At 38.0% G+C, this 26,141-nt stretch overlaps 1 protein-coding gene across 1 annotated transcript in view; it reads left to right on the top strand.

Annotated features, from left to right (window-relative positions):
* The first annotated feature begins 281 nt into the window (after window positions 1-281).
* TSNAX (translin associated factor X) overlaps window positions 282-26,141 on the top strand; it is a 38,705-nt gene continuing 12,845 nt past the window's right edge. Inside the window, exons 1-4 of the mRNA XM_003893764.5 lie at window positions 282-551; window positions 982-1,086; window positions 8,581-8,695; window positions 13,819-13,949. Of these exons, the coding sequence (XP_003893813.1) occupies window positions 536-551; window positions 982-1,086; window positions 8,581-8,695; window positions 13,819-13,949 (367 nt within the window). The 5' untranslated portion in view covers window positions 282-535. The remainder of the gene's footprint in view (window positions 552-981; window positions 1,087-8,580; window positions 8,696-13,818; window positions 13,950-26,141) is intronic.

A 26,141-nucleotide genomic window follows, 5' to 3' on the forward strand; every position in this document is an offset into this window, starting at 1 on the left:
CTCCCTTCTTTCTCACAACCCTGGCCCGGGGCACCAGAGGGCCTGCTCCCGCGGACGAACTACAACCCCCACAATGCACCGCGCGGAAAGCTGGGTCCCCGCTGAGGGAAGGTAAGGTGTCCCGAAGGTCCCTTCATTAAAAAATTACGTACTTTTTTTTACGTCGCTTTCCCACGATCACACAGATCTCAGTTCCAGGAGGACGCATCGTCTTTTTATTAATAGTACATGCTGTGAGTCGTGTAGAGTAGTTTTTGTCTTCAGGCATAGCAGAGGGCGGCCGCGATAATACACAGTCGCGGGCGTCCCTGGACCACGCGGGGCTCGGAGCCAGCAGCAGCGGCCTCCCTCCGCCCCCACCGGATGCAGGCCGGAAGTACGCGACGGGAGACTTCCGGCCACTGCGTTGTAGTCGCCGGGCTGCAGAGCGTTCTTCCGCCGGCTGTTTTCCCAGGCTAGCTGGGCCTGTACCTCGCGCACTCCTCTGGCTACTGGTCCTTCAGTCTCCGCTCGTCTCACCGTAGGCTGTGACGACATGAGCAACAAAGAAGGTGGCGTCCTCAACAACACGGGGCGTTATTTATCCAGAGGGGGAGGTTCTCCACTCTTTCTATGCCGTTTTCCCCTTTTCACTCTTGAAGGATGCCTTCGTGCCTTGCAGACTCGGGGGCGGCAGCTCTGGTTCTCTCCCCGGCCAGATTGGCCCTGTTTACACCTCCTTTTTTATTAAATCTTTGAGGTGTGATTTTATCCTAGTTTAGTAATTGCTGTAATGCCAGATCATAGCACGAGTTGGTGGAAGCTTGGATGGTTTGCATGGAAAGGCCTGGGCAGCGTCTCTGTCAGTCTGCGGAGAAAGCCTCTAAGGCGAGGGCCCTGTGCGTGTCTGGTTTTAAAGCAAGGAGAACGTTTGCCTATGTTCTGTTTTGCAAACTGTTGGTGATGGAAGATCTCTCTCTAACTTTTTTTCTTCTATATAAGGATCAGGAGGGTTCAGGAAAAGGAAACATGACAATTTCCCACATAACCAAAGAAGAGAAGGGAAGGATGTTAATTCATCTTCACCAGTGATGTTGGCCTTTAAATGTAAGTTCTCTGCAATGTAAGTTGATGAAGGGGAGAGAACAAAATTATGTAGCCATGATTATGCGCAAGAAAACAGTCCCTAAGAATTTGGATGTGAAACTTTAGCTGGAAGTTTTGTGATGGTGCTAGAACTACCCTAAAAGTCTGGATTACAAAGGCCTTCACTTTTATGTCCCATTAAGAGAAATATTAATATTAGTAATCAGGTAAACATGACTTAAACACAAGAAACAGTAAACATTAGCTAATGTTAGACATGTCACATACTCAAGAATTGTGTACCTGATAATATTTATTCATCTGTTATATGCTAAAATATATTTTCATTTATTGTGTATCCTCTACTAGGCTTGAAGTCAAGGAGGGTATCTTTGTTTTAACTGTAACACTTTGCACAGAATAGGAGCTTGTATCTATTAGTACATCTTGTGTGTCTATATACACAAATTTTCACAGTCCTCTTTTCTCAGCATATTAACTTGGACAAGTTATTCCTCATTTCAAAACAAACATAAAACAAAGTTCTCTTCCTTTTGTCCTCCTCTTATCCACTATGCTGTACCTTACATTTCTGTGATTAAGGAATCTGGGAAGGGCTTAGCTGGTTGATTCTGATTTGCAATCACCTGAAACCTTGATTGGGGCTGAAGGATCCACAGCTGTTGACAGTTCAGGCCTTTTGCCTGCAACCAGCTGTCTGTTCCTGTCCACATGAACTTGTGCTGCTTGGGTGTCCTTTGGTGTGGCATCTGGTCTCCTTCAGAGAGAGTGCAAGGAGGAAACCACAGTCTCCTTATGTCCTAATCTTAAACATCAGACACTGTCATTTTGTCACATTTTATTTATTAGAAGGGAGGCAGTTTTAAAAACTGTCTCACGTTGAAGGGGAAGGAAATTATGTCCTACCCTTTGGAGGAAGGAGTCTCAAGTGTTTTGTGGATATATTTTAAAACCACCATAGTATCTACTGTGATCTTCAGAAGTTTAAGACAGCTGGCTGTAATTGAATAAAGAGCGTACGGATACAGAAGGTGGAGTTGCGGCTGGGCGTGGTGGCTCACGCCTGTAATCCCAGCACTTTGGGAGGCCAAGGCAGGTGAATCACGAGGTCATGAGTTTGAGACCAGCCTGGCCAACATGGTGAACCCCTGTTTCTACTGAAAATACAAAAAATTAGCTGGGCGTGGTGGCGGGCGCCTGTAGTCCCAGCTACTTGGGAGGCTGAGGCGGTAGAATCGCTTGAACCGGAAACACCAAGGTTGCAGTGAGCCCAGGTCGCGCCATTGCACTACAGTCCCGGCGACAGAGTGAGACTCCATCTCAAAAAGAAGAAAAAGAAGGTGGAGTTGCTTCTAAGGTGGTGTCCTCATTACCTGTCTGCTGAACTACAATTTTCTTTTTTTTTTTTTGAGACAGAATCTCACTCTGTCTCATGCCTGGCTAATTTAAAAAAATTTTTATTGTAGAGACAAGGTTTTGCCATGTTGCTTAGGCTGGTCTTGAACTCCTGAGCTCAAGCAGTCCGCCTGCCTCGGCCTCCCAAAGTGCTGGGATTACAGGCATGAGCCACTGCGCCTGGCCTGAACTACAATTTTCTTTAAGACCTAGGTCAAGTAGCTTCTTTCCTGTGAACCCGTTCTGATTTTTCTCTAAAGCCGACTTAGTGACCATTATGAAATATTGAGTATCTGCTATGTTCTACCATGTATTAGTAGTGAACAAGAAACGTGGTTTCTGCTTTCCTAAGTTTTTTACATATATTTGTTATAGCATGATTACATTTTATTTGTTTACATCTCTGTCCCTTATATAGGACTGAGCTCCTTGAGGATAGGAACTCTACCTTATCTAACTTTATGTTCATAGTATCTGACTTATAGTGGTCATTAATGTAGCCATAATAAATAATACATATTGATTATGTTAACCCTGGCCTAATTATTATCTTAGTAATAAGAGATTAGATATATTTAGGTCCTTGTCAGCTACTAATTTAGTTAATAGTTGAAGTTCTCTTTTTTCAGTTCATGCAGTATACATGATTGAGCGTTTCCTATAGGCCAGGCAACATGTGGGGCAGTGCAGTGAAAAGACTTTGGAAATAAAGGCGTTATTAAGACAGTTAAGTGGTTTAAGGGTATTTCAATGTATAGAGCTTGATAAATTCAGAAAGTTTATACTTGAAATTTGCCAAGTAAGTAGATTAAATGTTTTTACCACAATTAACTGGGCATGATGGCATGCACCTGTAGTATGCTTTTAGTCTTAGCTACTCTGGAGGGGCTGGGGCAGGAGGACTGCTTGAACTCAGAAGTTTGAGGCTGCAGTGAGCTGTGATTAGGACCACTGCACTCTAGCCTGGGCAATGGAGACCCTGACTCAAAAGGAAAAAAAAGCTAACTGTGTGATGTGATGGCTATTTTAATTAGCTTGATAGTGGTAATCATTTCACAGTTTATATCAAAGTGTCACATACTACATATATATATATCTATATGTCACTCTCCACATGCAGTTTTTTTTCCTGAGATAGCGCCTCACCCTGGCCCAGGCTGAAGTGCAGTGGTGTGATCTTCGCTCACTGCACGCGTAGCCTCTTGGGCTCAAGTGATACTCCCACCTCAGCCTCCCAAGTAGCTGGGACTACAGGCATGTGCCACCATGTGTGGCTAGTTTTTAGATTTTTTTGTTGAGGCAGGGTCTCACTATGTTGCCCCTGCTGGTTTCGAACTCCTGGGCTCAAGTGATCTCATCCCCTTGGCCTCCCAAAGTGCTGGGATTACTGGCATAATCAACCATGCCCGGCCCTATAATTTTTAATTGTTAGTTATACCCCAGTAAAGGTGGAGAAGCAGGAAGACAAAGAACAGGGAAAAAAAATTTTAATAAACTTGAAAAAAAAAGGTCAAAGTTTCTTTTTTTGGAGATGTTTATATTATTAATGTATGTGGTTAAAGTAATTTTTAAAACTTTATGTAACTTTTTGTTACATAAAAGTAATATTTGTTATGTGTCATTTTGTGATAATCTTGTTTACTCAGTTCATTTTTTACAACTTGTACAGTATTCCCATTGTGAGACTGAGTGGTAAAACCCAGTTAAGGCATACCTATATTTAAAGGAGAAAATACTTTAATTATTACAGTCTTTTCGATTTTCATGTAATTTAGAAATAAATAAGATGATTTTATTCTGTTCTTTTTTATAAACTGAGTAATAGTTGCTTTCTTACATATAGAGACAGTGCTTTTAGGTACAGACTGTTTTTGCTTTCTAGCCATTTGCATTCTAAGAAAATTAAAATCTTTTCCCTTTTTTTTCCTTTCATAAGATTTACCAAGTGTTTTGGAAAAGTTTAATATAAAAGCCTCCAGGTCTGTCAGAGGAGATTTTAAATGGACTCTCACTCTGTCGCCCAGGCTGGCGTGCAGTGGTGCAGTCTCAGCTCACTGCAGCCTCCGCCTCCCGGGTTCAAGTGATTCTCCTGCCTGAGCCTCCCAAGTAGCTGGGACTACAGGCCTATACCACCATGTCTGGCTAATTTTTGTATTTTTAGTAGACATGGGGTTTCACTGTATATTGGCTAGGCTGTTCTCGACCTCTTGACCTCAAGTGATCCACCCACCTCAGCCTCCCAGAGTGCTGGGATTATAGGCGTGAGCCATTGCACTCAGCCCAGAAAGTCTTAAAAGAGAACACTAGCTTCCAGAGAAAATTCCATCAGATAGTATAGTTTGTTCAACTCCAACTTTAATCCAGGATCTTTAATGTCCGAGCAACCACTTTGCTATCAAAGTTTGAGCTAATTACATTAGAAGGAGTTATCAGATGAATATTCTGTTGTTGAATCATCTGAGTAAAGCAATACTGTCTTTTTAAATTTATTTTGAAGTAATCTCAAATTTATTTTAAAAATTGCAAGACTTATGCAGTTGGAAAAATAATACAAAGAACTTCTATATAGCCTTGACTTAGATTGACCAATTTTTAACATTTTGCCACTTTTGCTTTATTATTCTCTCTCTATATGTAAATTTAAATGTCTAAACATACATTTATTCTGAAGCATTTAAGAACAAGTTGCATTCCTCGTACCCCTTTACTTGTTAATACTTCAGAATATGTTTCCTAGGAAGACTATTCTCATGTATAACTATAGTATTGTTACTAGTTTCAGGAGATTTAACACTGTCACAGTACTTTAATCTACAGTGCTTATTTTGACAATTGTCTCAATAAGGTTCCTTCTAGCTTTTTTTCTCTCTAGTCCAGTAATCTAGAACAGGATCACGTTACACTGTAATGTCTCTTTTTAGTTTTCTGTGATCTGGAACAGTTTCTCAGTCTTTCTTTGTCTTTTATGACAATGATATTGATTGAAGAATATAGGTCTCATTTAATAGAATATTCCTCAACTTGGATTTGATTAATATTTTCTCATGATTAGATTCAGGTTATGCATCCCTGGGTGGAATACTACATAAATGATGATTTATTCTTTTGGGGGGTATTGCAAGGGACCAAGTAATGTAAGGCTTCATAAGGAGTTTGGAGTTTGTAAAATGTAATGCAGAGTCATTAGAGAGTCTTAAAAACTAAAGTAAATTTTTGGGAAATGTCACTCTGGCAGCTATAGAAAGGCAAGGTGGGCAGAGGCAGACCAGACAAGAGACTGTTTTGTAGTTCGGGTACAGTAAGGTGTTTGTAAGGTAACTTAGAGGTAATAATAAGGTGACTTAGATTTGGATGACAGTAATGAAGCTGATAAGACAGATTCAACAGTGCTTTATAAAATTATATTACTATTATGAGTAATTTATATTTTGTTCCAACTGCATTAGCATACATTTGAAAAAGTAATAGCTAAGCAGCAAAATAATAAGACATTTTTCCATGTTAGGGGCAGTGCTTATTGGGCACATGGATTTGCAGTTCCTTTTCAACAATTTCTTAGTTCCCAGGAGACTGCATACCCTTGGTATGTTTACCTCAAACTACAACACATGCTCTTACCCAATATGTTACACTGCTTATGACTTCAACAAGCAGTTCAATCAGGAAATGTTTTGTGAACATATGCTGCTAGACACGGATCTATGCTCTGATACAGTGGTGAAACAAGCACATTTACAAATAAATAACAATATAATTTTAGCTAGTGAAGGATAAATGTAGATCAGTGAAGCGTGGTAAGGAATGGAGAGTAAGGGAGGAGGGAGACAGGTGATTCTTAAGCAGTCCTTGAGCAGAATGATATCTGAATGATGAAAGTGAAATGTGAGATGATGAGAGGGAATAGTGTTCTAGAGAGGCAGTAGCAAAAATAGAGGCATCAAGAAAGGTGCAAGCTTAGAGAATCGGGACCAGCAAGAAGACATATTCTGGCTGGCTCACGAGCTAAGGGCAGGACATGAGGCAGTTTAATGTGTTAGAGGCATGAATTTATGAAAAGATTCTAGATTCTGCAGGTCATTTTTCCCATAGGTAATATAATCTTTATGTAGACTCCAAGTCGTTGTACTGTTTTATTAAATGTTAGGTATATGAAACGTTCTGTACGTATAACTTTGTGTTCTAGAAAAGGTAAACAGTTTTCCTTCAGTTAAATTTATTTAATACCTTTTGCTCTAAGTATATTATTCACAAAACTTTAGGTGTAGTCTTTTAAACAATAATAAAGTAATTATTTTGTTAATTGTTAAGAATTTTAGTAAGGAAAAAATTTTGAGGCTGAAACATCTGATAGTGGTATGATGAAAGCTTTTTGTTATTTTAAAAAACTTAAAACACTGTTTTTGTTTGGCAGTCTCAAGTTAGGCTTTCTGAAAAAAGTTTACCGAGGTAAAATTATTTGAGTCTCAATATTCAAGACTAAAATTAAGCAGAATAGATGAAACTTAAGTTAGCATAAAAGGAAGCAGATTGGCAATTATATGTAATAGATATAGATAAAAGTATTCCATTCAGCATTAAGTGCTGATAGAATACGGGCAAGGAGAAATCAGTATAAGGAATCAAAGTGCTGACATTTAAGGAGGCAAATGTGTTAAAAATTTCCTGAAGGCAAGACATGTTAGAATTGTGAAAATGTTTTGTTCTGTAAGGAAAAGGATGTATGAAAGTAGGGAGGAAATCTTTTCTTCATGTAATATTATGTTATGGGAGATTTGTGTCCATAACAATTTGACAGGTTGAAGATTAATTTCTATGTGGAAGGGTTGAGTCTTCAAAGGTAGTATTTAAGAATTGGACACTACAGCCTGTATTCAGCCTTTCATCGATCTCAGGAACTCTTCATTTTCTCCTACTTTTAGTTCTTTTCCTAGATTTCTAACATCCTACCTCAATTTTCAGCTGACTTTTTTCCAGCCTAATTAAATTTCCATGTTTCTTACTGATCATTTTCAGATGAACTCTGCCACAGCTTTCTATTGATTGCAGAACTACTTTATGATCTAGTTCTCTAGTTATAACAAAAAGAACTCACTCAGTGATTGTCTATTTTTAGTCATTTTTCTTTTTTTTCCTCTTTACTAATCTTTCTGAAAATACTTCTCAAGTATATTATGCTTATGTATGCAATATTACTGTGTGGTAAAACAAAGTAAATTTGAGATTATGTACTTTCTAAAATAAATGGGCTAACTAGATTTTTACTTAATATTTAAATGTGATACTCATAATTTGGTAGCTTTTTAAAAAATTAAGATATAATTCACATACTGTGGCATTCACTTTTAAGAAATTTGTTTCATGTTCATTTTAATATACATGTGCTACCTTATTACAATTGACAGATTTTTAGAAAATCTTCAAGGATTCATGAGCTGCTGTGCATTGTTGGCGTTTACAGAAATCATTAGTAGATACTTAGTTTTACAGGTTTAGAAATCTAGGAACATTATGTGGACTTCTTGAGGTACTTTAGCACTGTTAGTGATGTATACCTAGGATATTTGACAGTTAACACTAAAGTTGGTGCTAGAGATTGTTTATAATATTCACCTTTTTGTGTTTTGAGAATTAGTGTCATTACCATCGTGTTCTACTTCTGAATGAAGTCGGGTGACTGCAGTCGTCTGCATTTACATTGTGACATCTTTTTTTTTTTTTTTTTTTTTTTTTTTTGAGATGGAGTCTCGCTCTGTTGCCAGGCTGGAGTGCAGTGACTTGATCTCGGCTCACTGCAACCTCCGTCTCCGGGGTTCAAGCGATTCTCCTGCCTCAGCCTCCTGAGTAGCTGGGACTACAGGCACGTGCCACCATGCCCAGCTAATTGTTTTATTTTTAGTAGAGACAGGGTTCCACTGCATAGGCCAGGATGGTCTTGATCTCTTGACCTCATGATCCACCCACCGCGGCTTCCCAAAGTGCTGGGATTACAGGCGTGAGCCACTGTGCCCAGCCTATGTGACATACATCTTAAAAATATTATTTGGTAGGCTTTGAGTATAGAATATGTACATACTTATGATCATAATAATGTGTTTTTAGCATTTCAGCAGGAACTTGATGCAAGGCATGACAAATATGAGAGACTTGTGAAACTTAGTCGGGATATAACCGTTGAAAGTAAAAGGACAATTTTTCTCCTCCATAGGATTACAAGGTGAGTAAGCGTCTTTAAAATTTATTATCATTTGATACTAGCTATTAGAGGTATTCTGTGACTTTGAATGTGAGGATTAGAAGACATCAGCAGCAGGTACAACTTAAGAGTTAATATTTTAATAAAAATAGGTCTCAGCTGGGTGTGGTGGCTCACGCCTGTAATCCCAGCACCTTGGGAGGCCAAGATGGGCAGATCACTTGAGCTCAGGAGGTTGAGACCAGCCTGGGCGACATGGTGAAACCCTGTCTCTACTAAAAATACAAAAAGTAGGCAGGATTGGTGATGCATACCTATGGTCCCAGCTGCTTGGAAGGCTGAGGTGGGAGGCTTGCTTGAGCTTGGGAGGCAGAGGCTGCAGTGTGCCGAGATCGCACCACCACACTCCAGCCTGGGCGACTGAGCCAGATCCTATCTAAAAGAAAAGGTCTGTAGGGGTTGGGTGGACTTAAAAATAGGAAAGAAAAATTCTTACTTTCAGAGGAGCTAAGGATTTTGTGTTCTGTTAAGATTATTCTTTAAGATGTAACTATTATCTGTGAAAATATATTAAATATTTTGATTGTTAGAACCTGTCACATTAAACTTTATTTGGATGATATGCATGAAAATTTTAATATTACATAAATGTTAAAATCTGCATAACGTATTTTCTCATTCAGTTTTGAACTCATTGCAATCTGGCTTTCTGCCTCAATTATTGAAATGCCCTTGTTACCTTCATATTATTAAGTCTCTGTTTTTTTATTTTACATTGTTGTAGCATATGATACTGTTGACTACTTAATTCTTTTTTGAAAGTTCCTCTTTCAGTTTTGTGACTTTTGTTTAAATTTTTTTTCTCTAGGACTTTATTTTTCTACACAGGCTTTGTATATTTGATAGACTTCGTGATTGCAAGTAAAAGAAACTAACTTAAACTAGTCTAAGCAGAACAGGGAAATTAATTATAAAAAGCCATTATCAACTAGCAGATTTTTTATTTTATGCACTATTTTTTATTATAGTTGTGATCATATTGTTCATACAGTTTTGACTAGTAAACTGAGAACATAGTAGACTTCAGAAAAATTAGAACTTCTCAAGATTCAGCACTATCTTATGAGCAGCTGAGTATCTCCATCTTCCATCTTTGCTTCTTTGTTTGCTTCATAATTCATTTGACCTGATTCCTTTGCCTTTCTGTTTCACTAGAGGTAGAATAGTATCTACCCTACAACTCCCCAGCTTCTGAAGATGGATTGTTGTTACAAATTCCAGATGTCTCCAGAAGGGTAGCTGTGGTTGGCTTTATACTATATATCATAGAGAGAATGTAGGGAAGACCAAATAGAATTTATTAGCTTTTCATTATTGAAGACATTATTGGCTGGGCATGGTGGCTCACGCCTGTATGGGCAACATGATGAAACCCCATCTCTACAAAAAATACAAAAAACTAGCTGGGGAAGGTGGTATGCACCTGTAGTCCCAGCTGCTCACGAGGCTGAGGCAGGAGGATTGATTGAGCCCAGGTGGTCAAGGCGGCAGTGAGTCATGATTGTGCCACTGTACCCCGGCGTGCGCAACAGAATGAGACCCTGTCTCAAAAAAAAAAAAAAGATACTGAAGTATTCCATTCAGTAACATGAAACTTTTAAGATAATTCTCACGTTTTAGTTTTTATTTCATTAAATGGAATCTAATTTGCCATACGTAGATTTATTGAAATATGGCACTGTTAACATTTTCTTTTTCCTACCTGACTCTGTAAAATTAGTTTTTGCTTGTTTTCTTATATCGTTCTTAGATAGCTTGTGCATAGTAAGGCTTATGTTATCGAAAGAAGCAATACTGTTCTGATTAATTATGGATACTTTTTTTTTAGTACCTATTGCAATTCTAAAACAATTGCCATCAATATTCAGCAGTAATATAAATAATAAAAGCAATAATATTAAAAAAAAAAAACATACAGATTGAGTATCCTAAATGCTTGGGACTAGAAGGGTTTTGGATTTCGGATTTTGGAATATTTGCAGATAATGTATGGGCTGAACATCCCTAATCTGGACATCTGAAATCTGAAGTGCTATTATGAGCGTTTCCTTTGAGTGTCTTCTTGTTGCTAAGAAAGTTTTGGATTTTGGAGCATTTTGGATTTTGGGTTTTCAGATTAGGGATGCTCAACCTGTAATAGGAATATGACAGGAGACCTTAATATTTTAGAAAAATCTACATTACTGTGTGAAGTCCACTTTTAAATATTTTTCCACTAAAAAATAAATGCTCATTATAGTAAACTTAGAAAATGGTAGGCTTTAGAAAAATTACAAATGACAGAAAAGGTACTTAATGAGACAAATCAGTCTGTAATACCCAAAGATAGCCTCTATCAACTAGCAGATTTCTTATTTTGTACACTATTTTTTACCATAGTTGAGATCATACTGTTCATACAGTTTTGACTAGTAAACTGAGAAAATAATAGACTTCAGAAAAATAAGAAACTTCAGAAAAATTAGAAACTTTAGAAATATTAGAAACTTGAGGAAAGTAAAAATACTTTATGAAAGAGGCTGGGTGTGGAGGTTCACTCCTGTAATCCCAGCACGTTGGGAGGCCAAGGCAGGCGGATAACTTGAGGTCAGGAGTTTGAGACCAGCCTGGCCAACATGGCCAAACCCCATCTCTAGTAAAAATATAAAAATTAGCCAGGTGTGGTGGCATCCCAGCTACTTGGGAGGCTGAGGCAGGAGAATTTCTTGAACTCAGGAGGTGGAGGTTGCTTGAACTCAGAATTGTGCCATGACACTCCAGCCTGGGTGACAGAATGGGACTCTGTCTCAAAAAAAAAAAAAAAAAAAACTTTATGAAAGAAATGAGCCAGTCACAGTACATCTGAAAAACTGTTAATGAGAAGACCTCATGTCTTTTAACTACAAAACTATTTTAATAGACATAAGATAACTCTTCTTCAGTGAGCTTCAGTAGTTTGTGTCTTTCAAGGAATTTGCCATTTCCTCTTAAGTTTTGAAATTTTTGGGTGCTAATTTTCATTTTGATTTCACCTTTGACCCAAGAGTAATTTAAATATCTTATTTTGTGTCCAAATATTTTGGGAGTTTCCCAGACAACTTTCTGATACTGATTTGTAATTTAATTTCATATGGTCAGAGAACATGCTTTCTATAATTTGAATCCTTTTAAATTTATAGAGCCTTAATTTTGACCCAGGATATGGTCTGTCTGGTAAATGTTGTGTGTACACTTGAAAATTGTGTATTCTGCTATTGTTAGGTGTAATTAAGTCAGATTGGTTGATAGTGTTTGCGTCACTTATTTCCTTATGATTTTCTGTATACTTGCTCTGTCAGTTATTGAGAGAGAGAAAGAGGGTGGCATCTCTTGACGATAATTGTAGATTTGGCTTTCTCCTTGAAGTCCTATCAGTTTTTTCTTCAAGTATCTTGAAGCTCTTTTATTTGGTACATTAATATTTAAGATTGTTATGCATTGAATGAATTGACCCTTTATCATTATGATATATCTCTGGAAATAGGCTTTGCCCAAAGTTGGATGTTAATGTAGCTACTCCTGTTTTATTTTGGTTGTTATCAGAATGTGTATTTTTTCATCCTTTTATTTTTAATCTGTTTGTGTTTATATTTAACATGGATTTCTTGTTTCTTGCTTTTTAAAAATCCATTCTGAAAATCTCTGCTTGTTAGTGCAGGTGTTTAGATCGTTTACATTTAATGTAGTTATTGGTATGGTTATAATTAAATCTACCATCTATTCTCTCCTTCCTGCCTTATTTTGGATAATTTTTTATGATCCCATTTTATCTTATTTGTAGGCTTATTAGCTATGCCTTTTAAAAATTTTTTGTAGTGATTGTTTTATGGTTTATAATATACATTTCATTGTCAACCATTCTCACTTTGTACAATACTATGTTTACTAAAATTTATGCATATAAGAATCTTTTCACTTTGCATGATTTTTTGGTAACAGTTACTTTGCCGATAAAGATCACAGTGTTGATGTGCCTAAGTTTCAGTCAACACAGTATCATGCAAAGTAAGGACTGTTTACTTATCACTGGTATAAGAATCTTATACTTTCTTTTCCATTTCCCCTCTACTAGCTTGGCCTTTTATGCAGCTGTTATGATTCATGTTATTTCTACTTTTGTTGTTTCCACTGATTTTTACTTTAAACAGCATGATTTAAAAATAAGAAAAATATTTATGTTTATCCACATTTACCATTTTTGGTAAATGTTCATTCCTTTGTGTATAGATTCGGATTTTTATCTGGTATCATTTTCCTTTCGCCTAAAGAACTTCCTTTAATATTTTTTGTAGTGTCAGTCTGCTGATGATGAATCAATTCTTTCTGGCTCTGTGAACTAAGGGGATTGTTCTGCCTGCTCACTTGGGGCAATTCTTTTTCCAGCCTTAGGTAGTTTCCTCGCATGCCTGCACTGATCAGTAGTCAACTGAAGACTTGAGAAGGTTGCTTCTATAAATCTCTGAAGCTCTCTGTTTATACAGCTTTCTCCTCATTGTTACTCTGCTCTGCAAATTTTAGCTGTCTTGATCCCCCAAAACTCCCAACTCCTTTTCTACTCAGACTGACTCCCAGGCTCCACCTAAGTTTCCTGTCTCTGTACTGTCACTTGGAAGCTTTCCAGGCAATAAGATGAGGCAGTCAGAGGGTATATGTTGTGCTCCTCCCTTTCCCCAGGGATCACTGCTCCAGGCTGCCTGTAGTCCAGTGTCTGTAACCATTGTTTTCTGTATTTATTTTTTCTTTTTAGTTGTTTAAGGTGGGAGGATAAATCCAATCCATGTTACTCTGCCCTTTACTGAAAGCAGACGTCTATCCATATGTCATATTTTTATGAACAAAATTTTTCTTAGTTATATTACATGTATAATTTTTTGTATACTTTTTTCACTTAACAGTGTGTTAATAGCATTTTTATGTTTACCATACTATTAATAGTTTTCAGTAGTTTTGAGTTAGAAGTATCTGAATGTATACGATATTTAGCCCTATGTTGATAATTAGATTATTTTAGTTTTTCACTATTGAAGCATCTGATGTTCTAAAAGTTCCCAATATCTTGATCATAGTGCTCCTGATATGGAAGATATATTGACTGAATCAGAAATTAAATTGGATGGTGTCAGACAAAAGATATTCCAGGTAGCCCAAGAGCTGTCAGGGGAAGATATGCATCAATTCCATCGAGCCATTACTACAGGTAAGTCTAGGTTTGTTTCAGGGGTAATAAATATTTTAAATAGTGTGCTACATGATTAACATGTGAGTTGAACGAATTTTAAGTGACACCTGATGAAATAATAATACTGGCTTTAAAGAACTGCAACTTTGTAGTAACATAGAAGTAATTCAAAGGCAAGTTGGCTTTATTTTTTTTTTTAACAGTGTAGTAATAGTCATTGATTGATTTTAATAAAGTATTTGAGAACACAGATTTAATAGGACGAACTTTATTCTTGAGCATGTAGGATGTATTCAGACAGGGCACATCTCGTTTCTAAGTACAAGTAAATCTCAGTGATGGCTCTAAGTTTCCATTTCAAGTACGTTCATGAAAGAAAATGTTGCCAGATGAACTCAAATATCTCATAATGTGACTCCACATCTGGGTGTTTTATATTCTCTTAAAAAAGTTTGAGGGTAGGCTGGGCGCGGTGGCTCACGCCTGTAATCCGAGCACTTTGGGAGGCCAAGGCGGTGGATCACGAGGTCGGGAGTTTGAGACCATCTTGGCCAAGATGGTGAAACCCCGACTCAACTAAAAAATACAAAACTTAGCCAGGTGCGGTGGTGGGCGCCTATAATCACAGCTACTTGGGAGGCTGAGGCAGGAGAGTCGCTTGAACCCGGGGGGTGGAGGTTGCGGTGAGCTGAGATTGCACCACTGCACTGCAGCCTGGGTGTCAGCGCAAGACTCCATCTCAAAAAAAAGAAAAATTTGAGGGTATACTGGATCTTGGTAGTTAGCATTATTTTCAAATAAATTGAATAAATGTATAACGTGCTTGGTTCTTTCCTCTTCCTTCTTTTTCTAATGTGGGTTCATTGATAGGACAGATACTAGATAATTCAGATACAGGTTGAGTATCCCTTATCCAAAATGCTTGGGGAACAGAAGTGTTTCAGATTTCGAGTGTTGGAATATTCACGTTTATTGCTTTAGCGTCTCTAATCCAGAAATCTGAAATGCTCCAATGAGCATTTCTTTTGAGCATGACCTTTGAGCATCGTGGCAGCACTCAAAACGTTTTGGATTTTGGATCATTTGGGATTTAGGATTTTTGGATTAGGAATGCTCAATATCAGTACCCTAAGATTTGCAGGAAGACTGGGAAATGAGTTTATTTGGTATCTGCTTAATACGTATATCCAGTTTTAGCCTTAAACGTTTATAATTTCAGCACTTGTTTTTTCAGAAATGTTGAAATGTCTTCTAATATGGGTAGGAGAAAGTACCAGCATACATTAGTTAAAACCGAGGGTGCATTGTTGGAAACTGAAGTGTAAAACAGCCTGTGAGGAGTCATTATAACATTACCAAGTGAAATACAGTCTGCCATCATAATTTATTAATATCAGGAGTTTATTTGATATTTTAATAACAGCACACATAATAAAGATGACTTCATGAATTTAGTTTGTTGTAAAGTGACACAACCTCTAAAGTGTGACAGATTTGGCTGGAGTGGGAGAGAAGATCAGAAGTATTGATGGGAAGAAGGATGAAGTAAAAGGTAAATCAAGCTTAGCAGAAAACACGAGAATATCTTTATAACGGTAGCTGTGACGATACTACAGATAGATTCATAGCAGGAAAATATTTCAGACAGAGTAGTTCTGCTATACATAAGTTAGGTATGCATGTGTAATCTTGAGGGCTACTGAGTGGCAGTGGCGGTGGTGGGGGGGGACCAAGTTAGGTCTCTTAGTTTCTGGAAAGTGCTTGAACTGAAGCAGCAGTACAGTCTAAATGTCTGTATTAAACGGAAATCCAATTCTACAGCTTTTCCCAAGTATCCTTTTAACCTGCATGACTGAAGGCAAGAGTTTGAATAACTTCCATAATCTTTATCGTTTTTTCTATCACATCATCATGTAGTATGCCTATCTTGCAAAAGTTCATGATAGTTAATAAATATAATAAAAGCTGATCACCGTTGTTCTCACTTTGGACTTCAATCTGCATAAAAGTTGTATTTTAATAAAAATTCATATATTTTTCCCCACAATGTTGGTCCTCATGTGTGAAAAATGATGTTTTTCATGTTTAAACTTCTCAATTCCTTATTAGTGCATGATTAGGCTCTACTAATTGTGACAACATCAAGTTCCCCAAATATCTATGGGACATACTGGACATTGCAGGTTTGCTGTATTTGGCCCATAGTTCTATTTTGTATATCCTCATGCATCAGTGAAGTATAAAGATAAGAGTTTAAATAAGGGCGAAGACCATATACATAATGATACCAGAAGCAACCTAGAAAGCTATACATTGTCTTACAGAACAGAGAAATGGAGAGAAAAAGGTGAGAGGGAAATATTCAGTAGAGTATTTCCTAATTCAGGAAGGAAGTGCTGTACTCTTGGAAAGATAGGACACTAATAAAATGGGAATGATCCATCTTCAAATTTTCCTACTTCACTGTATCATTGAGGATTATCATAAGCCCAGTGGTCTCTTTTAGGCCTTCGTTTATGATTTGTAAGTTTTCTTTGAAGATAACTTACTCATGAATTAAAATAATGAAGGATTTTCTATATCTTTTCTGTAAAAAGTCTTTAAAATGAGGTTCTTTGAATTGAAGCAATAAAGATGTTTTTTCTTAAAGTTAACGAATAAAGCGGTCAAGTAAAGAGGTGTCTAGGACTGAAAATTTTGCCGACAGATACTTTATTTGATAAAATAAGGTTATTTATAATTGGATTAGCATTAACAATATGATGCTTATGAATAGCTTGCTGCTTGTAATTGTTAAATGCTTGTTTTGGTATTACTCCAAATAGTTGTTCTTTTGACTTGAAGATAAAACAATTCTGGCAATGAACTAAAGGAGTTCTGTGCTTTTCCTCATTAAGAATAGTGCTAATGGCACGCAGAGCATTTCCCTAAGGGATACTTGTGTGAGCTCAAACTTTGAGTATCTTAATAATTGAACAACAACACAACGTCAGGTCTGTTTTCTACACATTTCTTATCAGAGTAGATTACAGATTGTCCCAAGGGGTGGTTAAACAAATGAACAAATAATTAGTTGCTTGAAATGTCACTTAAAAAAAATTTGTCCTGCCATTTTTTTTTTCCCTCTTGTTGAAAAATTAACAGTTGTGGGGGAAATGTCCTCCATTTCAGAGAAAAAATACTGTTTTTTTTCTTTAGTTTATATTACTGATAATGATAAGAATTGTCATTTTTTGAGACATTTCGTTGCACAAAAGTAAGTTTATATGCTAATTAATATTTTAATTATTTTATCCAAGAATGTGAGTGATGGGTAAAGTGGATGTTTAGGGCCAGTTAAGATATGTTTTTAGCCACTATTCTTTATATTCACAATCTCATAGGTTTTTGCAATACCTCTAAATCATAGATATTTTTACCGCTTCACAAGTGGGGAGATTGAGGCTCACAAGTTATGCTCAGGGTCATAAGCTAGCACGTGGTAGTACCATTGGTTTCTTCCCACATGGATTTCATTTACTTCTTGACTTTACAACCTAACTCCTAGTAAAGGCTTTACTTCGCTTACCCCAAATACTGAGGTTTTCCTCATACACCCAGCACACACTGTGGCCCTTTTTTTCGTAGCACTTCTCAACTTCGAACATGTAATCTCTTTATATATTTCTTCATTATCTCTCTTTCCCTTACTAGAATGTAGACTCTGTAAATCTCTACAAAGATTTCATTCCTGTTTTTCACTTTATATATCCCAGACACCTAACAAGTATCCGTAAATACAAATGTTGAAAGAATGAAGAACAAAACCAATTTTAAAAGGCTTTTTTTTCAGCCATATGCTTTATCTGATGATTTGCTTTCATGAGTTTATATTTTTACTGTTTTTTGTTTCTTCCAAAAGAAAGCATGTTTCCAGGAGCTATTTCTTAGACATAGTAGCAGGAATAGGATCAATATTAAGGTTTAGGGAAGGTCCAAAGCTGTAGCCGTACAGAGAAATTAGAGGTAGGTTCAGCATGTTGGCAAAATTGTGAGTGCTCACTGGAAAAATGAACTATGATACAAATCTCTGTAAGCCTTTGGAGTAACAGTAGGAAGCGTGTAGTGGATGGAATAATATAGCTAAAAATTGAATTTGTCTGTTAATGAGTGAGATTAAGAGAGAAGTACCAGAGATGTCGGTTAGTTAGGGTAAAGCTAAGTGCAGAAGCAGATTAATAAACTGTGACGTTGCAGTGGCTTAACAAAATAGAAATTGTATCTTTCTCTCTTGAAGACCAGGCTTTATGGTGGTAGTGTGTGTGTGTGCTCTGCCCACTTAGTTATTCACAGATCCATGCTCTGTGGGGCTCTGCTGTTACCAGTACATGATTTCCAAGATCAGCCAGGGCATCAACATACAGCTGACAGATTGTGAAAAAGGGAGGAGTTGGGGATGGTGCCTGAGGATTTTATGCACCAGCCCTGGAAGTGACATAGAGCACTTCTGCCTACATTTTGTTGGCTAGTCACATGGCCACACCAGCTTTAAGGAAGAATGGGAAATATGGTCTCTGTGCATGCCAAGGAAAACAAAATGTTTGATGAATAGTTAATTTTTCTCTGCCTGATATGGTAATTTGATGTTCTTTTGGTGTAATAGAAAATTCAGGTATATGCCTGTTGATTGATTTAAACATTTTTTCTGAATAGATTTTTCTTTTGTTTGAAAGCATTCATTTGTCTGTTTGAAAGTGATATTATAACTGGTGAGAAGACTTCTAGTTGTATTACCTAATTTTGTAAATAAGGTGAGCGATAGTATTGAAATTGGAATCTGACTTGTTTTATCTACTCTGATAGACTTTCTGCTAGACTATCATCCATCCATCTCTGATAGCTAGTATCTAGTGCTTTAAACTGTTTTATCTAAAGTCAAAGGCTTTTTCTTGAAGATTCTGCATCTTGTTAAAGACTCTCATCATCCTTAATTTTACCTATACATGTAATTACATAAATTATGCATTTTGTTTTTTTTTTTTTTTTTTGAGACAGTCTCGCTCTGTTGTCCAGGCTAGAGTGCAGTGGTGCAATCTAGGCTCACTGCAACCTCCGCCTCCCGGGTTCAAGCAATTCTCTGCTTCAGCTTCCTGAGTAGCTGGGATTACAGGCACACACCACCATGCCCTGCTCAGTTTTGTATTTTTAGGAGAAATGGGATTTCACCATCTTGGCCGGGCTGGTCTTGAACTGCTGACCTTATGATCCACCCACCTTGACCTCCCAAAGTGCTGGGATTACAGGCGTGAGCCACCGCACTGAGCCAAATTACGTAATTTATGTAATTTAATTATGTAAAATAGAAACAGTTTAGGGTTGCATGTAAATGTCAGATGACTCCTTAGGCATTTTTTGGTGACTTGTTTCAATCACAATTTAGTAAGTGTATATCTCACACTGTGAGCTTTTGTGATGACTACTATGACCATGAGAAAATCTGTCTATAGGCATTTTCCGGGTTACGAAAACTCGGTTTGTAAATACTCTTTCTAGATAAATGTCTGGTACACACTACTTGGACTGTCCAAATGTATGATGGTCTTTTAGTCTAATTTCTCTTTTCATCTCTGAGCATTCCCATTCCTTTTCTGAAATCTTGTTTCAGAAGGTTATTCTTTTGACCTGAGGTCTGTCTGCCAGTTGTTAAGGATAGGGCTAAACAGGCAACATGGAGAAGAAGAAACAGTGTCTTACTCAGTTTTGGACATATTGCACCAAGTCAGAGAGATCCTTATTCCTTGACATACTCTATCTTAATTTATCATGGCTTGGTAGGATACAAATAATGTTCTGCTAACATAGTTTGCTAGTACTTCTTTTTTTTTTTTTTTACTTTCTCTCTCTGTCACCCAGGCTGGAGTGCAGAGGCGTGATCTGGGCTCACTGCAACCTCCATCTCCCAGGTTCAAGTGATTCTTGTGCCTCAGAGTCCCAGGTAGGTGGGATTACAGGCAAACGCCACCATGCCCAGCTAATTTTTATATTTTTAGTAGACATGGGGTTGCACCATGTTCACCAGGCTGGTCTCAAACTCCTGGCCTCAACTGATCCGCCCACATTGGCCTCCCAAAGTGCTGGGATTACAGGCGTGAGCCACCGTGTCCAGCCAATTTGCTATTACTTCTTAGCAAACCAAAAAGTATTTGAGAATCGTAGTACATATTGACTTAGGATAACATTTTAAAAGAATAACATCCCCTTTTAATTGTAAGCTAATAAAAGGGAAAACAAATCGAAGGAACAAAAAGACATTATAAAATATTATCTAACAAAAATTAGTGGCAGTAATTCTTATTTTATTCTTCTCATAGTTTAGTAAACAGATACACAGGGCCCTTATACCAGATACTGATATATTATTCTATATAAACCCTGCTATGTAAACAGATGCATGCACTTGACAGATGAGAAAATTGGAGCCCAGTAAAATGAGTAAACTTATCTCAGTTCACACTGCTCACAAGAGACTGAATTCGCTTTAGAACCTAGGACATCCTCACTTCAAGTCTCTGCTTTCTGTTTTGCCATTACCATATTTTATTCAGTGGGAAGCTAGAGGCAGAGAGGTGAGGCAGCTGTAGTGGTCCTTCTTGGTGTGAAATGAATAGGGCCTCAAATTTAGTGTTAGCAGTGGGAATAGAGAGGAACGGGCATGTTTTTAGAAGACAGTTTATTTTTAAAAAGCATAAAGAAAGGGAATAGTCTGGGGATGCCTTTAGGCTTCTGGTTTGGCCAACTGGATGAATAGGAATGTTATTAAGCGGAGAAAACAGGAAGGTGGAATGGGTTTTGGATAAAATTAATTGGAACTCTTAGGATGTACAGATTGCTGCCTAGGAGGCTGTTTGATCTGTAGGTCTAGGGAACTCAGGATGCACCTGTAGTTACAGTCTTGGAGTTATGAGCTCATAAATTGTAGTTAATTTTAAAGACATGGACACGATTGTCTAAGGAGAGTGTAGAGTGAGAATAAAACCAAAGGCTTGGAACCTTAACTAAAGAAAATACAATATAATATTTAAGGGAATAATATCCCTGAGTAATCAAGACCTGAGGATGGGATCCAGAGCTTAAGCCTTATATGACAGGACAGCTCCCTATTCCCAGATGGGCAGTTACGATGGGTATAGAGGTAGGGAATTGAGAAAATTCTTGCTCAGTCACTTCCATTTTCATGTCATGTGCTGAGAAAAGGGGATGTGGTGGGGAAATGGTATGGAATTGATGGGAGACTGGAGATTTAAGAATGACTCTGATGGCTCACGCCTGTAATCCCAGCACTTTGGGAGGCTGAGGCAGGCGGATCACGAGGTCAGGAGTTCGAGACCAGCCTGACCAACGTGGTGAAATCCCGTGTCTACTAAAAATACAAAAATTAGCCGGGCATGGTGGCGTGCATCTGAGGCAGGAGAATCACTTGAACCCAGGAGGCGGAGGTTGCAGTGAGCCGAGATTGCGCCACTGCGCTCCAGCCTGGGAGACAGAGCAAGACCCCGTCCCTGCCCCCAGCCAAAAAAAAAAAAAAAATGACTCTGAGTGTAATGGGGATGGGTACTTAAACAGGAATATTTAATAGTTATTGTTAATCATTTTTGAAAGTTTACCTGAGCAGTAAATATAATCCTTTCTGTATAGCAATAGGAATGAATGAGGCAGAAAGTTAGATTAATTCATGGTTTGGGTTGTGCTCATTATTTGGCAGCAGGATGACAATGGGAGAAGTAGGAAAAGATAAGCAGCCTGATGCATTATTGTGGCCATGTTTGTTGTTAAACTAGAAATACATACTTCTGTGCTTGTTGGTAAGTAGTATATTGTCAACTGTGATGAGTAGTAAAATTAATAATACAAATTTCAGCGCATGTGGTTTATCTCAGAAGCCAAAGGTGCACTGAATCTAAGATACTATATTAGTTTACTAGGCCTGCCATAATAAAATACCACAGACTGGTGGCTTAAATAGAAATTTATTGTCTTGCATTTCTGGAGGCCTAAAGTCTGAGATCAAGGTGTTGGCAAGTTTGATTTCCCCTGAGGCCTCTTTCCATGACATGCAGATGGCTGTCTTTTCCCTGGGTCTTCACATGGCCTTGTGCACACATGCACACACATCTCTGTTGTCTCTGTGTGTCCTAATCTTTCCTTATATCTCCAGTCATGTTCAATTAAGGTACACCTCAGTGGCCTCATTTTAACTTAATCACCCCTTTAAAGACCCTGTCTCTAAATACTCACATTCTCAGGTACTAGAGGTTAGGGCTTCAACATATGCTCTGCATATTTGGGGCAGCCCAGTTCAGTCCATAACATATACTTTTTGGTTTGTGCACTGCAGCTAGAGGATGAGCTACAAATGTTACTTTGGAGTGGAGGGACTGGGGAGTTGCTTTTAAGGCCAGGGGTGGGTGGGGGTTTTGTGTTGTGCATTTGAGCTGTGGACTTCCTTTGTAAACCCCCAAGAAGAGGTGCCTTAAGGGGAAAAGCAAATAGTGCCTGATAACTCTTCTGGGAACCAGGGATATAAACAGATATTTCATGCAGACCATATTCTCTCGGGCTGCATTTACAATCTCAGGTGGGTTCAGAAGCATTGCTTTATTTGAGGTATGGCCCCCCGGTGGAAAGAGAAGTGGCTGTCTCTGCACATAAGGGAAAAAGTCTGGGGGAAGGGAGCCGTATTGATAACCATCACAGGACTGCAGGCATCCCAGCAAGTGAGAGCACAGATTTTCTTTCTTTTCTTCTTCCTTCCTTCGTTTTCCTCTTCTACTCCCTTCGTCCCCCATTGGTTGAGGGGGAGAGTGTGATGAGAGAGGAACAGAGACTAAAGGAATGGTCGGGGGAATTGGAAGCTGAGAATGGGGGCAGGCCTGTGTGAATCCCCTACATTGGCAGGAACCCAGTTGCCTGATAACCGTCATTTTAATGGAGGCGGTCATAGGAAGAGTGTGATGATACTCTCCATATCAAATCATGGCTCAGACAAGGGAAGTCAAATCAAAAGACCTTTCCAACAGCATCTAAAAATTAAATGATTTTGAGAATTATCAGAATGATTTGAGGAATAATTGGTTACATTTTATGTCACTTGGTAAGCAGTTCTATAATAAATATAGTTTAGTGTATTAAGAAAATAAAAATATATTTAACCTTTGGAGTTTATATTTATTTATATAGCACTTTATATTCCTGTTAAAATACCTGGAATATGACTCCAAGGGACAAAGTAGTTGAAAGTGCAGATGAGGTATTTAAATGATTATTATAAGAATTAAGCAAGATAGGAAGAGAATGTGGTCCTTTGGTATTAGGAAAGTCAATATTTGAAGATCCCCAGATTGGTATTAACTTTTCTAGTCTGTGAGGTCTCCTTATAAGAGGTAAGACTTAGTGAGGTGAAGTAGAGAGAGACTTTGCCATCAGACAGACCTGGGCTTTTATGTTTTAATATTCCATAGCTCTGTAATCTTGGAACAAAGTGTACAACCTATTTGAATTTCAGCTTTCTTTCTTCAGCATGAGAACATTAATAGCTACCTCCTGGATTTTTTGGAAATTAAATAAAATACATTTATGGAAAGCATTTCTTACTTTGTTTGACATATAACCATTAACAAATATTTGTTCCTAATCCTTCTTGAACTTAGCAAAATTAATCTGTAATGTTGTACTAAATTTTAACATTTATTTTCATTTTGGATAAAAACTCAGTGGCACCAATTTGCTCAATACTCATCCTTCAGTGCTAATGTAAAAACCCTGCTTAGGGCTGGAAGTGGTAGCTCATACCTGTAATCCCAGCACTTTGGGAGGTTATGGTGGGAGGATCACTTGCGACCAGTCTGTGCAACTTAGCAAAATCCTGTCACTACAAAAAAGTAAAAAAAATCAAAAAGCCATTAGCTAGGCATAGTTGCTTGCTCTGCAGTCCTAGTTACTGGGGAGGCTAAGGCATGAGGATCGCTTGAGCCAAGGAGTTTGAAGCTGCAGTGAGCCACAATTGTATCACTGCACTCCAGCCTGTGTGACAGAGCAAGACCATGTCTCTTTTTAAAAAAAGATCCATTCCGGGCACGGTGGCCCACGCCTGTAATCCCAGCACTTTGGGAGACCAAGGTGGGCGAATCACCTGAGGTCATGAGTTCGAGACAAGCATAGACAACATGGTGAAACTCTGTCTACAAAAATTATCTGGGTGCAGCAGCAGGCACTTGTAATCCCAGCTACTCAGGAGGCTGAGGCAGGAGAATCGCTTGAACCCAGGTGGCAGAGGTTGCAGTGAGCCGAGGTCGTGCCACTGCGCTCCAGCCTGGGCAACAGAGCCAGATTGTCTCAAACAAAACAAACCCTACTAAGACAAAATTCAAATTAGTGGAATTCTATTTAGAGTTTACTGTTGGTAGTATAAACGCACGTACTTTACAAAGCTGAGGCATATAGCTATATTTATTTTAAATGTACACTTCATGTATTTGAAAGTAGATTTTTAGCAGAGTGGCCTGTGAATCCATTATAAATCTGATTTCATTTTAACATTTCAGTGATTGATTTGGTGATGTTAGCTTGTTTTAAAAATTCATGTGGTACTCAGAGAAATAGTTCCAAGTGCAATTTTTAAAAATTGAGACATTACATACCACATAATTAACCCTTTTAAATTGAATAATTCAGTTTTTACTATTTTCACAAGGTTATGAACTTATCACTGTCTAATACCAGAACATTTTCATCACACTCAAAAGAAACCTTTTACCTATTAGCAGTCATTCCCCCATTCCCCCTTCTAATACCAGGGTTAGCCCCCGGTCACCACTAATCTACTTTCTGTCTCTATGGATTTGTCTATTCTGGATATCTCATATAAACTGAATCAAACCATATATGGCCTCTTGTGTCTTGTTTCTTTGAGCATGTTTTCCGAGTTCAGCTATGTCATAGCATGTATCTGTATTTCATTCCTTTTTAATAACTGAGTTTGAGTCTGTTTTATGGATATACTGTATTTTGTTAATCTGTCATCAGTTGGTGGACTTTTGGGTTGTTTCCACTTTTTGGCCTTTGTGAATAATAACTGCTGTTAGTATTTGCCTACAAGTCTTTGTGTGAGTATATGCTTTCAGCTCCTTTGGGTGTATATACCTAGGAGCAGAATTGCCAGATCATATGTTAAACAATTTCTGAAAAAGCATTAAAAACCAAGAAACAAAGTTGAGACATGTGAGGTTCAAATTTATAGTGAAACCTGTGTCATATCTGTTGGCCTTTATCTATAGTTTTTGGTGGAGAGTTGGACTGGATGCATATTGTTTAAATATTAAAGGAATATGTAAAAATAATCAGAAGCCTTTAACTGGGTTTCCCTGTTACATGTTCTAATAGGAGAACAAGGAAAAAAATAACAATTTACATAAAAGCGACGTACAGACTTCTCTCTTACTGGCAGCTGATTCTGTAAATAATTCTAATTGGATTTTATCCAAGGCAAAGACAGAAGGGGAAGGCATTGTTTGATGGAATACGGCAGTACGTTGAAAATTTTCACCTTGGGGACTATTCACTGAAAATAGCGGATGTCCTTTTTATCAGGTTGAAACATAACTTGTTTAAACATCCTCTTACCTACATGAGACCAAAAATGCTTTTCAGTGTTTTGGGCCAGATGTCCTTGAACTTTCTCAACGTTATAGCATGAAACCTAATGTCTTTCTTTTTTCTTTTTTCTTTTTTGAGATGGAGTTTTGCTCTTGTTGCCCAGGCTGGAGTGCAATGGCGAGAGTTCACCGCAACCTCCGCCTCCCGGTTTCAAGCGATTCTCCTGCCTCCGTCTCCCGAGTAGCTGGGATTACAGGCACGCGCCACAGCGCCCGGCTAATTTTGTATTTTTAGTAGAGACGGGGTTTCTCTATGTTGGTCAGGCTGGTCTCAAACTCCCGAGCTCAGGTGATCCACCCGCCTTGGCCTCCCAAAGTCCTGGGATTACAGGTGTAAGCCACCGTGCCCAGCCCATGAAACCTAATTTCTATGGAGCAAAAATGGCCACCTCATCTCTGAAGTAACTTTCGTTAACACATTTCAAGGACAACTTATATAATGACTAGATGTACTTGAAATAATGACTAGATATACTTGAAAATTAAATATCTGACACCTACCCACATTTAATAGAGATTG

This window comes from Papio anubis, chromosome 1, assembly GCF_008728515.1.
Source record: "Papio anubis isolate 15944 chromosome 1, Panubis1.0, whole genome shotgun sequence".
NCBI classification, from domain to species: domain Eukaryota; kingdom Metazoa; phylum Chordata; class Mammalia; order Primates; family Cercopithecidae; genus Papio; species Papio anubis.